At 34.9% G+C, this 14,291-nt stretch overlaps 1 protein-coding gene across 5 annotated transcripts in view; it reads right to left on the reverse strand.

Annotated features, from left to right (window-relative positions):
- Positions 1-581: 581 nt before the first annotated feature.
- Positions 582-14,291, reverse strand: part of LOC129264745 (threonylcarbamoyladenosine tRNA methylthiotransferase-like) — a 28,575-nt gene continuing 14,865 nt past the window's right edge. For all 5 annotated transcript variants that reach the window (XM_064102210.1, XM_064102212.1, XM_064102214.1 and 2 more), the window contains exons 9-13: positions 13,444-13,504; positions 12,337-12,456; positions 5,185-5,331; positions 3,658-3,816; positions 582-3,304 (exon numbers count right to left, since the gene is read on the reverse strand). In XM_064102210.1, the coding sequence (XP_063958280.1) occupies positions 3,173-3,304; positions 3,658-3,816; positions 5,185-5,331; positions 12,337-12,456; positions 13,444-13,504 (619 nt within the window). In that variant the 3' untranslated portion in view covers positions 582-3,172. The remainder of the gene's footprint in view (positions 3,305-3,657; positions 3,817-5,184; positions 5,332-12,336; positions 12,457-13,443; positions 13,505-14,291) is intronic.

Raw genomic sequence — 14,291 nt, forward strand, 5'->3', positions numbered from 1 at the left:
ACTCCAAGAACAATTTGTGTAGCAAAGTCTCACAAGTACTGGGTAAACTCTGAGTAACTAGTTGATCCCCCAAATTTTGCCATGAAAAGATGTTACCATGACAATGTATGAATGTAGTACCTGAAAGAGTACCTGTGTTTCATGAGCATTGGGCAATAATTGAGGAAGAAATTTGCTTCTGCAGGATTTTTCCTTGATTCATTGCAATATTTTGTTACCATGGAATATCTGAAAATGAGACTTTTGCGTCTTCACTCCAAGACCAATGCGTGTGCAAAGTCTTGTGAGCATCCACCTGAAAATGAGGATGCATTGCAGATCGATCGATCTTCTCTCTCTCCCAACCATAAAACGGTTTTCTGATTCCTATATCCCCTAAATCATTGTTGGGTGGGGAATATAATATAAAAGAGTATCACAGGTATCCTTGCAGTATCATATTTCTTATCCAATCAAGTCTGGCGTTATAAAATCAGTAGATTTCAGCACATGAAATTACCCCCTTCCCACACCTTTCAGGATGTATTCAAACAATAACTCATGTTGGTAGAAATGAAGACAACACAATATAAATGCATAAGTGTTTTTAAAACATACATGTATATTTAACTATCCAAAGAGAATATCACAGCAATGAGATGTCGAATTGGGCTGATGTAAGTTCATTAACAGAGCTGCCAAGTTGTATTTTGCATTTTCAGTATTCTTATCCCCCAAAATCAGTATTTTGACAAAAAAAAATCAGTATTTTTACTGTGTGAGATAAATATTTTTCCCCCCAAAAGTGTATTTCATAATAAAATGCTTGGCGCACTCGCCCATCACGGCGCTCAAGCTGCATGCAAGCTAAAATGCGCACTGCTCTTGCAGATGAAAAAAAAACCCCATTGAAACTTGTGTATATCTCACCCTGGTTTTTACAAAATGATTGAAAAAAAAAAAAAAAGTTACCTGAAATTACATTGATCTAATAACCATATTTGCGTACGTTTTATGAAATAGAGACATATAGAGATGATTTTTCTCAATAAATTACGATTTTGTAAAAAAAAAAAAAATTTTGGTTGCAAAAACATACTAAATACGGCTAAAATGTACTGGTTGGCAGGTCTGCATTAAGCCTATGCTTAGCTTTGAATATCACAACATCGAACCACATGTTAAAATCTGAATGGATTACTCCCCATTATTACCTATATAACAATACTACCAAAATAAGAATAGTAAATGATAATAGAAATAATGATGTAAAGGTCGCCACTTCTATCAATAAGACCTGGGGCCCATTGCAGAAAGAGTTGCAATCAATCGCAACTCTAAAAATCATGCACAATTTGATTTTCAACCAATCAACAGCGCGCATTTGGGACTTGCGATTGATTTTTTGACTTGCGTTTAAACGCAACTCTTTCTGCAACGGTCCCCTGGACAACATATTGCTACTATATCCCTTCTCTATGTAAAAGGCAACACATGATACAGAAAACAGATTAATTAATTGTGAGTTTAAAGTTCTTTTTGGAATAATTATTATGTTGATAAAATTTTTATACTGGTATGCTCTTAAAATAAACCTTGATATGCAATGTGCGAGATCAGTCAGCGCTTTCCTTAGAAATTCAAGTACTCTCTTAAGTGAGCAGGAAATTTCTGATGATGTAATTGATTATTGTAAATGTATGCTCATCCTTTCAACAATATTCTGCAATCATACTTCTGGCTGCAAAAGAATTTTTAATAAAGCATTACCATCAATATTACCACTGTCAAAGTGCAAATGCACAAGCTTTTGTACACATTAAAATTTACTGATTGATGCTTAAACAACGGATGCAATCAGTAACAATAACATCATAATTGCTAAGTTTTAAATTCATAAATAGTGCATATCGCATGTGTATAATATAAAGGTATCTTTATTTATTTATTAATGGTATCTATGTATCTCATGAATTTGAATATTTATTTAGTACTTGTATAGTGCAAAATATTTATTCAAACTGTAGCTGTGATTAAAAAATAGTCTTGAATCTGACAAAGGCAAGTATTGATCCAGAACTTTCCTCTATAAATTGCAAGTAAAAATACAGTTCCCTTGCAAGAGAGATGGTGATATCGGAAACATGTGTGTAACTATTTTCTCACATTTGATTTTGAATTAAAATTAAAACAAAGAAATATTGATGTGAACTCTTCTTATTCTTTGGTACACAAAGGAAGATTTTAAGTCCATGTATATCATGGTCCTGTTTCATAAAGACTTGTTATGATAACAAATCCACAAGTTTAGTATAAACCAATCAGATTGATGGTTTTCAATGGCTTTAAATTGTTATTGTAATATTTTATGAAACGGGCCCCCAGTAAGGGGCACATGGACTAAAAAGATAGGAAATAAATATGAGCAGATGTTGATTAAGCTTTCAGGTTAATTATTCCTGTCTCTGAATATATGGGGAAACAGAATATTATATCCAAGATATCCGCAATAGCAACTTCATGTCGAAATAGCGTACCATTTTACTGTTAAAATTCTTCCAATAAGCATAGTCTCTGTGTGTCCCATACCACTGTAGTAGCTGCAGAGTCGGTCGCTGGATGCTCTCAAGCCATGTTAAATGGCAAACTTCAATTATTTGGTGCTTTTGTAGATATTTTGTGACTTCCATCTCCTATGAGACTTTCAGGTAGTTTTGTTTACACACTGGGAATAAATATAGTATACCAATCATGCCAACAAAGATAATCATCTCTGTAAAGTCCTCTGAATGGAAAGTAAAACCTATGAGGATTTACTTCATGAGAGCATGATTTGTAAAGTCCCAATCTAATTCTTTGATCATATTGATAACATCAGCATAGACTTTTGTCAGTGTTGCCTCAACACTCATTGCACAAACCAAGGAAGATGACAGCAGAACACATTTATCAGATGAAGACCAATATTCAGGGTAAAGGTGCTTGTTACGATGACCCAACATCCAGGAAAAGCATCTACGATGATTGATGTTCCACATCCACACATGCTATCTTGTGACACTGTGACTGGTAGAGTACTTGTGGCATTGTGAATGGTGCCCAGTAAACTTCTGCAGCAATTGGAGTAAGAATTGCCACAGTGATGGTGCCTCACTAAGGTATTTCTATAGTGTATTTGATATTCCAGTTTAAGCTATCTTGTGACATGTTGATAGGCTATCCTGCACACATCCAGGAAGACAACTGCTACAAGAACTGCCATGATTATTGATATCCACGGCAATTGTGATTTCATGCTTGATGAAGATTTCCCAAGAGACTGTTCCTGCATCATAACACAAAAAATATGGAAATAAACTGGTAAAAATAAAACTCAGAAGAGAATATTTTATGACAAATAATGTGACAAAACTCTTTTCATCATAAATAAAAGCACACAACAGAAAATTAGAGATATTTCTCTATTTATTTACTAAGCATAATCTATTTACATGTACAAACAAAAAAGGGCTCTTCAAAAACTATCCATTATTCTCTATACTTTTAATATTCATCATTATACATGGATACATCTAAGCATGATATCCAATTTAAATAGAATATTCATATTTCCCAATCTTGTTCATCTGTACAATAGATAAGCATTTCCATGAAAATACCAAGAATTAAAGAACCTACCTTTGCTGAAATCCTGTGTACTGATGCTGCTTGCAGTATTGGTAATTTTCTAGCAGGCCTTACTTCAAGAACCTTGCCCATCAAGAAATGCTTTCCAACTGACTCTATCTCCACTTCTAATGTCCTACCAAGATATTCCTTGTTGTGTGGTACCAGTACCTACAGCAAAAATAAGCAACCACAGTTGCATATTGAACTTTCATTTTGTTTATTTCCATTTCAAATGATTACAATCTTGAAAACATATAGCAAATTTCTGAACACCAAAATTATACAGTCAAGAATATCATATAAACAGGTCGGGTTAAATAGGTATTGGACGTATAAAGTTCTACCAAGGGATGCTTTACAATATTGTAACATTGAAATCCCTCTGAATAAACAATATAAACAGTATTTCATCTATGGGGAAATTAAAATTATATAATGAAAATTCATTGTAAGGACTGGGCCCCATTTTATAAAAAAGTTGCTGGAATGTCAACTACCATACCAACAGTAAAAATTTTGCTTTTTGATTGGCTCTTCCAGTGAAAGATGATATTCCAGCATGAGTTGCTATTAAAGCAACTTATCATGAATTCTCGCTACCCCAAATAGGAACAAAAATCTCATAATGCGCGAGACGAGATAATTTTCACTCCGTCCGGTCGTCATCACCACTTCCGGTTCAGAGTCATGCTCGCGCGAGGTTCGCGATACTGAGTTGGTACTGTGGTTGGTACGTACGGTAGGTATTTCCACCACGCTGAAATCGATGCCAATCAGCGTAATATGTACAAATTATAATACTTTTTATTTAATTTGGTCAGTTTTAATTCCATTTGAATTATAAATCAAATAAAAAATATATTTCACGTGAAAATAATTTTTATTTATGTTTTTATTTGGTTATTAAAAAATAAAACAAAAAATGAATATCTTAAAATTTTGCATTTAGCGACCGGCCTGACATCATGATCGTATTCGACTAGACGCTAAATATATACACTACAGCATTCATTCAGTTCAATTTTTCGTCGACCACAAAATGGAAAAAAATCGGTTTCGGAACTTAAAAAAATCTTAACTGACAGAGGAATACCGTGCAATGGAAAGCGTCGGGCAGACTTGAGCAGAAAAGGCCGTTAAACTATATCGTGAAAGAGAGGGTTGTGATCACGAACTTTCCGAGCGAAAGCGACGATGTGTTGTTGTGGATGACGGCACTGTTGATCTGAATTGCAAAACAGTGCATTGGACTTCCGAACAGGAAGTTGTAATACCGAAAAGCTATCCCATAATGCAATGCGCATTACAGGGATTTTTTCCGGATCTCGGCGAATAAACACAATATTCTATGGCAAGAATTGGGGCCCAGATATTAAAGTTTATGCTTAGCATTAGCTCCAATATCATAAAAATTCTCAAACAATAGAATGGACTTGATGACCTTGAGCTTTATTTAAAGGCATTGAGATTCATTTCTAAAATGCTCTATAAAACACACCCTAGATATTAGACAAAAATAAAAATGAATGCACAAACCTGGTCATAGAACTTGTTATGTGATACCAGATACTGCTTGTCATGTGACACTTCTGTGACGAGGACTTCAAACCTCTCACCCACCTTATCATCATATGTCTGGTAGCTCTTAAATAGTGTCGTCAAAGCTTTTGTCCGACGCTTTTTCTGTGAAGACAACATTTGAAATGGTTTATTTTGTAAAGGTACAACATCTACTTTTGATGATAACAAAGCAAATGATATCCAATCATTATTCACAAGGCCTTCAATCCTAACTAGACAAAGTTATTTTCGTTGATTTTACTGCCTATTCAGGATCTCAGCTGTAGACCGCAGGAAAATCGGAAACATGTAGTCATGGCATATCCTACAGAATCATAATTTTACAAAAAAAAAAATATATATATTTTTTTTTTGGGGGGGGGGGTTAAATTGTGTAATTTCAGTGATTATGCTCATTAATAAATGAAATAAAAACTTTGTTTCGTTCAAAATCAAGAAATAAATGTCAAAATATAATAATTGTGGGGCCTGAAATTCTCTGTGGTCTTCATGGAATGTCTGCTGTGAAAAACAATGTTACAAGAATGGATTCCCATTGTATATCACCGATTTATAATTTTGATATATATTTCTTTGCTTTTCGAATATTATTTATTTATTCAATAGAAACTGTTGGCAAAACTATTCTAACCAGAAATATAAAAGTCATGGAAATTAAAAATAATAATGACATTTAGCTGGAAACAGAAGTTTGTGTCTGACGTGCACTTACACAGTGTTGCATACATTTGGCCTTGCATACACAGGCCTTAAAACTTTGGTCTAAGAAATGAGTGACAATTACAAGAATAAAAAGTCAGGAAACATTGCAGCAAAATCTTTTTGTGAATTGGACTTGTCACACAAAGTGTGTGTGGGGGGGGGGTGGAGGGGAGATCTCCACATCTAGGTAGACTTGACTAAAAGTATGTACCCTGGACTAACCCAAGCAGCTATAGCATTCTGACAGTCTTGGGTCAAGGAACTAAAATGTTGGTGATTCCAATATCTTAAAGTAGACATCAAATTCGTAGATACATATAAAACAACCTTTCCCAAATAATTTGAGACATATTATTGAACTGCAATCTCAATACCAGAAAAAGTGTCTGTCTTGGAAGGCTATGCGGTGTTGAAAAACCAGTGGACAAGACTAAGTACTTACTGTGTTGGCACAACCATACAACCTGTCAGTGACTAAACTCACCTTGTGTTTTATGTGTTCAGAACAAAGTTTTCTAATGACAGACTGTCTGTCTGCAAATAATAAAGCAGCTAACCAATTTCCTGCTTAACCCTAACAAGTGGAATGCCTCTGGCCGTCTCACCTGCATCACGCGATTCAATATAGCAGCAGTGCTGATTTTGAAAACTACTATAACTCGCACAAGATGTTCAGTGATACTTGGTTACTCTTATTTCCACGTTTTATGAACTAGACCAATACACTTATAGAGATATGATGGCAATTCAACAAATACCCCCAACGTGGCCAAAGTTCTTTGACCTTACATGACCTTTGACCTTGATCATGTGACCTGAAACTCGCACAGGATGTTCAGTGATACTTGATTACTATTATGTCCAAGTTTTATGAACTAGACCAACACACTTTCAAATTTATGGCTGTAATTCAACAAATACCCAGAGCTGCCAACCTTGTGCAAGCAAAAAAAGGAATCATTATGGCAAAAAAAAGGAATTTCCAACAAAAAAAAGGAATGTGTTAAAACGAACCTTAAAACTACATGCGACATACATCCAATGCAAAAAGTATGTATGCAGTGAACAATTAAAAAAAAGTTAATCTCTAGGCCTAGTCTGGGCTAAGTAACGGAGTGTTACAAATTGGACCCTTAGTCTTGGGCCGTTTGATATAATCTACCAACTTTAATTAAGTCAGTAGCAGGGCTTGAATGAAGAATTGAGAGGGGCAAGGCCATTTTTAAATGGGCACTTTCAGCTTGGGGCAACCGGCAAAGTGGCCTTGGATGCCCCAAAATTTCAAGGGGTATCAAGGCCATGAAGGCCACTTTTATTCTAGTCAAATGGGCACCTAGGAAAATTTTTCTAAAAATGACAAGTAGGGCTTTCATTTTGTAGTGCAACCTACCCCGGCACTTATCAAAGTGAAGATCTGTCGAGAAAAAATTCTTTCAGGGGCACCAAAATCAGTTCTGGTGAACATTTTTAGGGCTCCATTTTTCTGGGGCTTCCTTTCCACTTCTAAAATAATTCATTGTTTTATGTTGAGTTTCCTGACAAAACTACCAAATTGTAGACTAAGAGAAAAAAAAAAAAAAGTTGACATCAATTCAGACTTCTCTTCCCATGTAACATTGTTTTTGCCAAACAGTACCCTTTAAAATTAAAGTGTCATAAAATGGAAGTGTACATGTAACATTCCACAAATATAGAAAAATTATTCATAAATCAATCTTATCTAAAATTCAAATAGATCTATAGATAAGAAGTTGAAATCATTCCACAAAAGTCCCCTCGTAAATCACTTCACGATGTGCACAGCTCAGCCTCAATCACACTGCACGCACACTCAATCATCCCCAGCAGTGACAGCACTATAGAGCAGACATCTAGGCCGCCAGAACCGGGGAAGAAATCTTCCCATTCCTGCTAAACTGAATGCTAAAGTGCCGACTTTTTTAATGAATTCCAAAGGCAGTAGGACATCTCTCTAGTATAAATCATGTGAAACTATCAATAAATGTTGAATATCACCCAGAATTATTACTTCAGGGGACAATGAAGAGCTTTCCAGGTCTTTTCAAAGCCGAATTCATCGTATTTGTTTGATACGAGTTGATGAAAATTAACCAGACAGTACCGGTACCGTTATTATCCGAAGGGAATTTATATTAATCAATTCAAGAAAATAGCCTCAAAATTTCATTTCTTTATCACTACAATTAATTTTAAAGTATATGAAAAATATCTTTTGATGATTCAATCTTTAATTTATATGATGAGTATTTTTGTAAAATTTTGCAAATGCAGGGCTCGACACTAGCGCCGGTCCGACGGTCCCAGACCGGTAAAAATCACTGTCGGACCAGTAGATTTTCAGAAATAGCAAGATTTACTGGTCCGACATGACCAGTAAAAAATATCATTGTCGGGCCAGTAATTTTTCCAAAAATAGCAAGATTTATGGGTCCGACATAAACAGTAATAAAAACTATTGTTGGGCCAGTAACTTTTTCAGAAATGGTCAAATTCGCTAGTCCAACATAAACATGAAAAATATTCCATGACTCAAATTGCGAACCATTTTCCTCCCGTTAAATTCTGGCATTCACACACAGAACACACACAGAATGAATCGCATGCATTTTTTGATAGGGTAACATACAGTGTACACGTGGCTAGCCAGCCACACAGCCCACATGGTAAATTTCCTACTGGCTGCACGAACGAAGCTTGGCTAACCTCTGGCAGAAATCTCTCACAGAACTGTCAAAATTCACATTTCACACTAATGAAAAGCTCTTATAATGTCCATATTTCCTAAAAATTTGCCAAAATTGGGGTAACTCTGTCATTTGTAAGCAGTAAAAGGAGAAATTTTCACTTCTGTTTTAGTTCAAAGAGATCGGGTTTCGAGTGATATCGTCTGAATACATGATAGCCCCACATATGCATTTGTGTGTGTGTTGATACACTTGGTTTCTTTCGTAGCTAGTACTAGTATACTAGTATTTTAATTGAGCCAAAAAGAAACTGATAATTTATTTATGATGATAGTTTTAGCTTTCTTCCTTTGTTTTCTTTCAATCTTTCTTTCCTTCTTTCTTTTCAATCTTTCTTTGTTTCTTCCCTCTCTTCTTTTACTGTCTTTCTTTTTTAATTTTCCCTTTTTCTTTGTCTTTTGTTCTTTCATTCTTTCTATCCTGTTAATATTTTTCTCTATTTCTAATGCTCTTTCTTTTTCTTTCTTTTTTGATTTCCTTCTTTCTTTAATTCTTGAGTCCATCCATCCTATATTTATCTCTTCTTTCTTTCTTCATTTCCTTCCTTCTTTTCCCCTTTCTTTCCTTCATTCTTTGTTACTTTCTTTCTTTCCTCATTCCATCCATCCTTTCTTTACCCTTTCTTGTTTTTATTCCTTCTTTCAGCCCTTTCTCTCTTTCATTCCTTCCTTTCTTCTTTGTCTTTTGTTCTTTCTTTTTCCCCTTTGTTCCATCTATCCTTTTACCTTTTCTTTCTTCCTTTTATTTACTGCTTGCTTCCTTTCCTTTCTTTCTTTGAAGTTTGGTCTTTCTTTTTTGTTCTTCCTTTCATTTATTCTTTTACATTTTTTTTAATTTTTTATATTGCTTGCTTGCTTCCTTCCTTCTTTATTCCTTCCCAACATTCCTTTTTCCTTCTATCATTTTCCCTTTTCTTGATTTCTTCCTTCTTTCAATCCTTTCTTTCTGTTTTCCTTCTTTCCATCTCTCCTTTTACCCTTTTTTTCTTTTTTTATTCCTTCTTTCCTTCTTTCTTTCATTACTTTGTCTTTTGTTCTTTCTTTTTATATTGCTTGCTTCATTTCTTTCCTTCTTTCCTTCATTCTTTTTTTCTTTTGTTCTTTCTTTCCTTCCTTTCCTTCTTTGGTTTTTTTTTTCCTTCCTTCACATTTTTTCTTTACTTTTTTCTTCCTTCGTTTCTTTTATTCTTTCTTTTTTCCTTCTTTCCATCTCTCCTTTTACCCTTTCTTTCTTGTTTTATTGCTTCTTTCCTTCTTTCTTTTTCTTTTTTCATTACTTTCTGTCTTTTATTTTTTCTTTCTTTATTGCTTGCATCATTTCTTTCCTTCTTTTTTTTTCTTCTTTCTTTCTTTCTTTCCTTCCTTTTTTTCTTTCGTTCTTTCTTTCTTATTTTTTTTCTTTCTTTCCTTCCTTTCCTTCTTTCTTTCTTTAGTTCTTTCTTTTTTCCTTCCTTCACATCTATCCTTTCTTTACCTTTGCTTTTTTTCTTCCTTCCTTCCTTTCTTTTATTCTTTCTTCCTTTCTTTCTTTTTGTCTTTCATTCATTCATTCCTTCATTTTTTTTTTGGGGGGGGGGGGTAACAAGAAAGGACAGCAAAATAAACTCACGCCTTTTTTTTATGTTTTCTTTATTTTTTGGGACCAGTAGATTTTAGGTTCGGACCAGTAAAAAATTGAAAAACTGGGTATCTACTGGTCTGACATGAATAGGTTGGACCAGTAGAAAAAAAGGGTTAGTGTGGAGCCCTGGCAAATGGAATAATAATTTCCCTCAAACCTCCAAATCCCCCTCCATTACAAATGGACTCTTCTCTTACTACATTTGGGGAATTACCCTACCCAATTCATCGTACTCCTCGCTCTGCACTGCAAGAACAAACGTTGGCTCCACTCACCTGAAGGTGTTGGCCCGTGCGTAAAGACAACGTATTAGCAGTAACGTTAGATCTAACATTCGGCGGAAATCTGATTTTCGGATCGTTTTTTTGTACATAAAACATCACTTTATAGGAAAGAAATTACATGCAAATTTAAGATAAAATATATAAAATTCAGAAATATCGTACCTTAGACCGCAGTTACTGTTATTTCCTTTCAAATGATGATCAAAACATAATCATCCTCGATCCTTTCGTTTGTCATCGTAAGTTGCCATCTTGGATGACGTCATCATCCTTACAGACGTATTTACCAGTCGCTATACATCGCGATTCGTACCGTGCATGCCGCTCGCATATTCAACTAACGTATATGTACGTGCACGCTATCAAATTATTAAAGTGCGTTGGAAAACCGGCCGGCAGGCGACTACGCACGCGCAAGTACCAGGCTCATCTCGGGCTCAACACGCACTCCACATACATACAATTATGTACACACATTATCAAAATTGTCAAAAAACGTAATTTGAAAAGAAAAACCATAATGCCGTAATTTGAATGAAAAAACGTAATGATTACGGCAAAAACGTAATGGTTGGCAGCTCTGAATACCCCAATTTGGCCAAAGTTCATTGACCCTAAATGACCTTTGACCTTGATCATGTGACCTGAAACTCGCACAGGATGTTCAGTGATACTTGATTACTATTATGTCCAAGTTTTATGAACTAGACCAACACACTTTCAAATTTATGGCTGTAATTCAACAAATACCCCAATTTGGCCAAAGTTCATTGACCCTAAATGACCTTTGACCTTGATCATGTGACCTGAAACTTGCACAGGATGTTCAGTAATACTTGATTACTATTATGTCCAAGTTTCATGAATCAGATCCATAAACTTTCAAAGTTATGATGGTAATTCAACAGATACCCCCAATTCGGCCAAAGTTCATTGACCCTAAATGACCTTTGACCTTGGTCATGTGATGTGAAACTCATGCAGGATGTTCAGTGATACTTGATTAACCTTATGTATAAGTTTCATGAACTAGGTCCATATATTTTCTAAGTTATGATGACATTTCAAAAACTTAACCTTAGGTTAAGATTTTGATGTTGATTCCCCCAACATGGTCTAAGTTCATTGACCCTAAATGACCTTTGACCTTGGTCATGTGACATGAAACTCAGGCAGGATGTTTAGTAATACTTGATTAACCTTATGGCCAAGTTTCATGAACTAGGTCCATATACTTTCTAAGTTATGCTGTCATTTCAAAAACTTAACCTCAGGTTAAGATTTGGTGTTGACGCCGCCGCCGCCGTCGCCGTCGGAAAAGCGGCGCCTATAGTCTCACTCTGCTATGCAGGTGAGACAAAAATGTCATGATATGTTGTCAATGTTGACCAAATATATCACAGCAGATTCTTCAAAGTTCAAACACAATATAAGAAAAGTTGCTAAGGTCTGTTGAACAAGGTCTAAACAAGTTTTGCTATCACTGATGTTATGATAGTTATTTTGACCCATTGCAGATAGGATTCCACAAACACAGCATATGAAAGCTCATCTTGTTAAGCTTTGTTACACCATATCAGCATAAATATCTGACAAAGTTTTACTACCAGTGAGGTTATCAAGATATTTTGACCCATTTCACGGTACATTCTGCGGACGCAATAACAAACATTGCTATGTTTGGTCGCACCATGTTTAGAATATGGGCAGTGATGTCATAATAGGTGACCCATTACCTCTTGTGCAGGGACTTGAGGCCACTTGGCTGCTGGTGTACCTGGTCGAGGGAAGTACTGATTGATGAACACACTGGGAAATCGAAACTCCTCTATCAAACTCAGAGTTTCCTCAAAGTCCTGAAAAAAAAGAAACAATTGAAACCCATAACATTTCTTCCACCACCAATTAGCTACATGAAAACCTCACCCTAACCATACCGTAAACTTTACTTTTACAATCATAAAAAAATTCTATCAATACCCCCTTTTAATAATTTTGGAGAAAAATATTGCGCTGCTTTAGAACAAATCAAAATCCCAAAGAACAAGAACCCCTCAATGGAACTTTGAAATGGCCTGAAATTCACAAACGTGTTTTTCTATCATTAATTTGAAATATGGTTTATGCGGTTGCCATGCATTAATAACATTTTTTTTTGGCATATACTGAGAAAAGGTCGTTGAATGATCATAAACAATGTAGGAAACTTATAAATTCAAAACTGGGGGCTAAGTTTATTTTTCAAACACTGGCAACAAAGTCAAGGGTGATTTTGGCGCCCTGAGACAAAAGTGCATATCGTATCAACATCGTACCCAATCGCAATACATGCACTAAATTAAGTGTAATAAATGCATGAAATCTGCGTTAACAATGGCTTCAGCCATTCATAAACACCTTAGTGAATTTTGGCCAAGGCTTTAGACCACAGATTTATAACCAACTTTGTGAATTTAAGAATTTTATAAAAGCTTAATTCAAGCAATTCATTCTAAAATAGTTGAACTTGCATAATGAAACGCACCTGTAAAGGACAGAAGACCTTAGGATGCAAACCCCACACTTTTTATCTGAGAATCAAACATTACTTTAGATTTCAATGAAAATTGAAATGTAGCTCCATCTTTGGCAGAGTAACATTTTGCAGGGCAAATTCAATGTGAATGGAAAATAATGGCAACTGGCCTAACATGTTCTATACATTTTGCATATCTCACTGTAGTATTGGTAATTATCATTATCAGCATTACTTTTTTCACTAAATGCACCAAAGTTTAATACCCTTGTTCTGGATCATTGCCATTAATTTAAGAATTGTAGTTCACATGAGGACAGATAGTTACCTTATCACTCTCTGTGGGAAATCCGCATATTATGTCTGTTGCTATGGTAACATGAGGCACTCTGAAAGGCAGATATAAATATGAAAATATACAAAGTACAAAAGTTATTTTGATCATTGATTAATTAATTATGCTGAACAATGATTGGGTAAATACATTTGAGAGGTAAAGAAAGGATGGTTTTGAGCAACACTTAATCTTAATATTTTTCTGCAACAAATATTCTTGTTTATAATTCATAGGTCTTTCATACATGTGTATATGGTACACTATTAAAATAAGTTTTCAAAAGAACGAGTCCCAAACAGCAATACAAACTTTGATTCTAACATGTTTGAATACATACACAATAGATCTTAATTAACACAAACTACTGAAAAGTAGAGGATTTCAAAAGTATAAAATATTGGAGGTGGAATGATGGTTTATTCTTTAAAAGCCTGAGTTCAAGATTTCTTCCATGAAGAGCTAATAAATGAAATATAAAAAAATTACCTAATTCTGAATGGCTTTCACAAGCACACTAACATTTGGCTAAGGGTGTGAATGTATTAAACTTACAGTTGAGGGTTTGCTCTAAATTTTTGTAAAGTGGAAATGTCAGCAGGCATTCATTTTTAGGCAAATTAAAAAAATAGTTTAAGGTTTCTTAATAACAAATTCAGCATCCCTCAGCTGACTGATAAGGCAAAATTTTATGCTGGATTTTCCTTTTTTTATTTTTAAATATGATATTCTTTGCAAACCTTTTTAGGTACCAATGTCATGTTTAATAACAAAACTTATTCTTTTCTATCTCACTTTTAATTTAATTCAATATTCTTTTAGAGGGGCGAAAGAGAACAGAA

The sequence above is a fragment of the Lytechinus pictus genome, chromosome 7, assembly GCF_037042905.1.
Source record: "Lytechinus pictus isolate F3 Inbred chromosome 7, Lp3.0, whole genome shotgun sequence".
Taxonomy (NCBI): domain Eukaryota; kingdom Metazoa; phylum Echinodermata; class Echinoidea; order Temnopleuroida; family Toxopneustidae; genus Lytechinus; species Lytechinus pictus.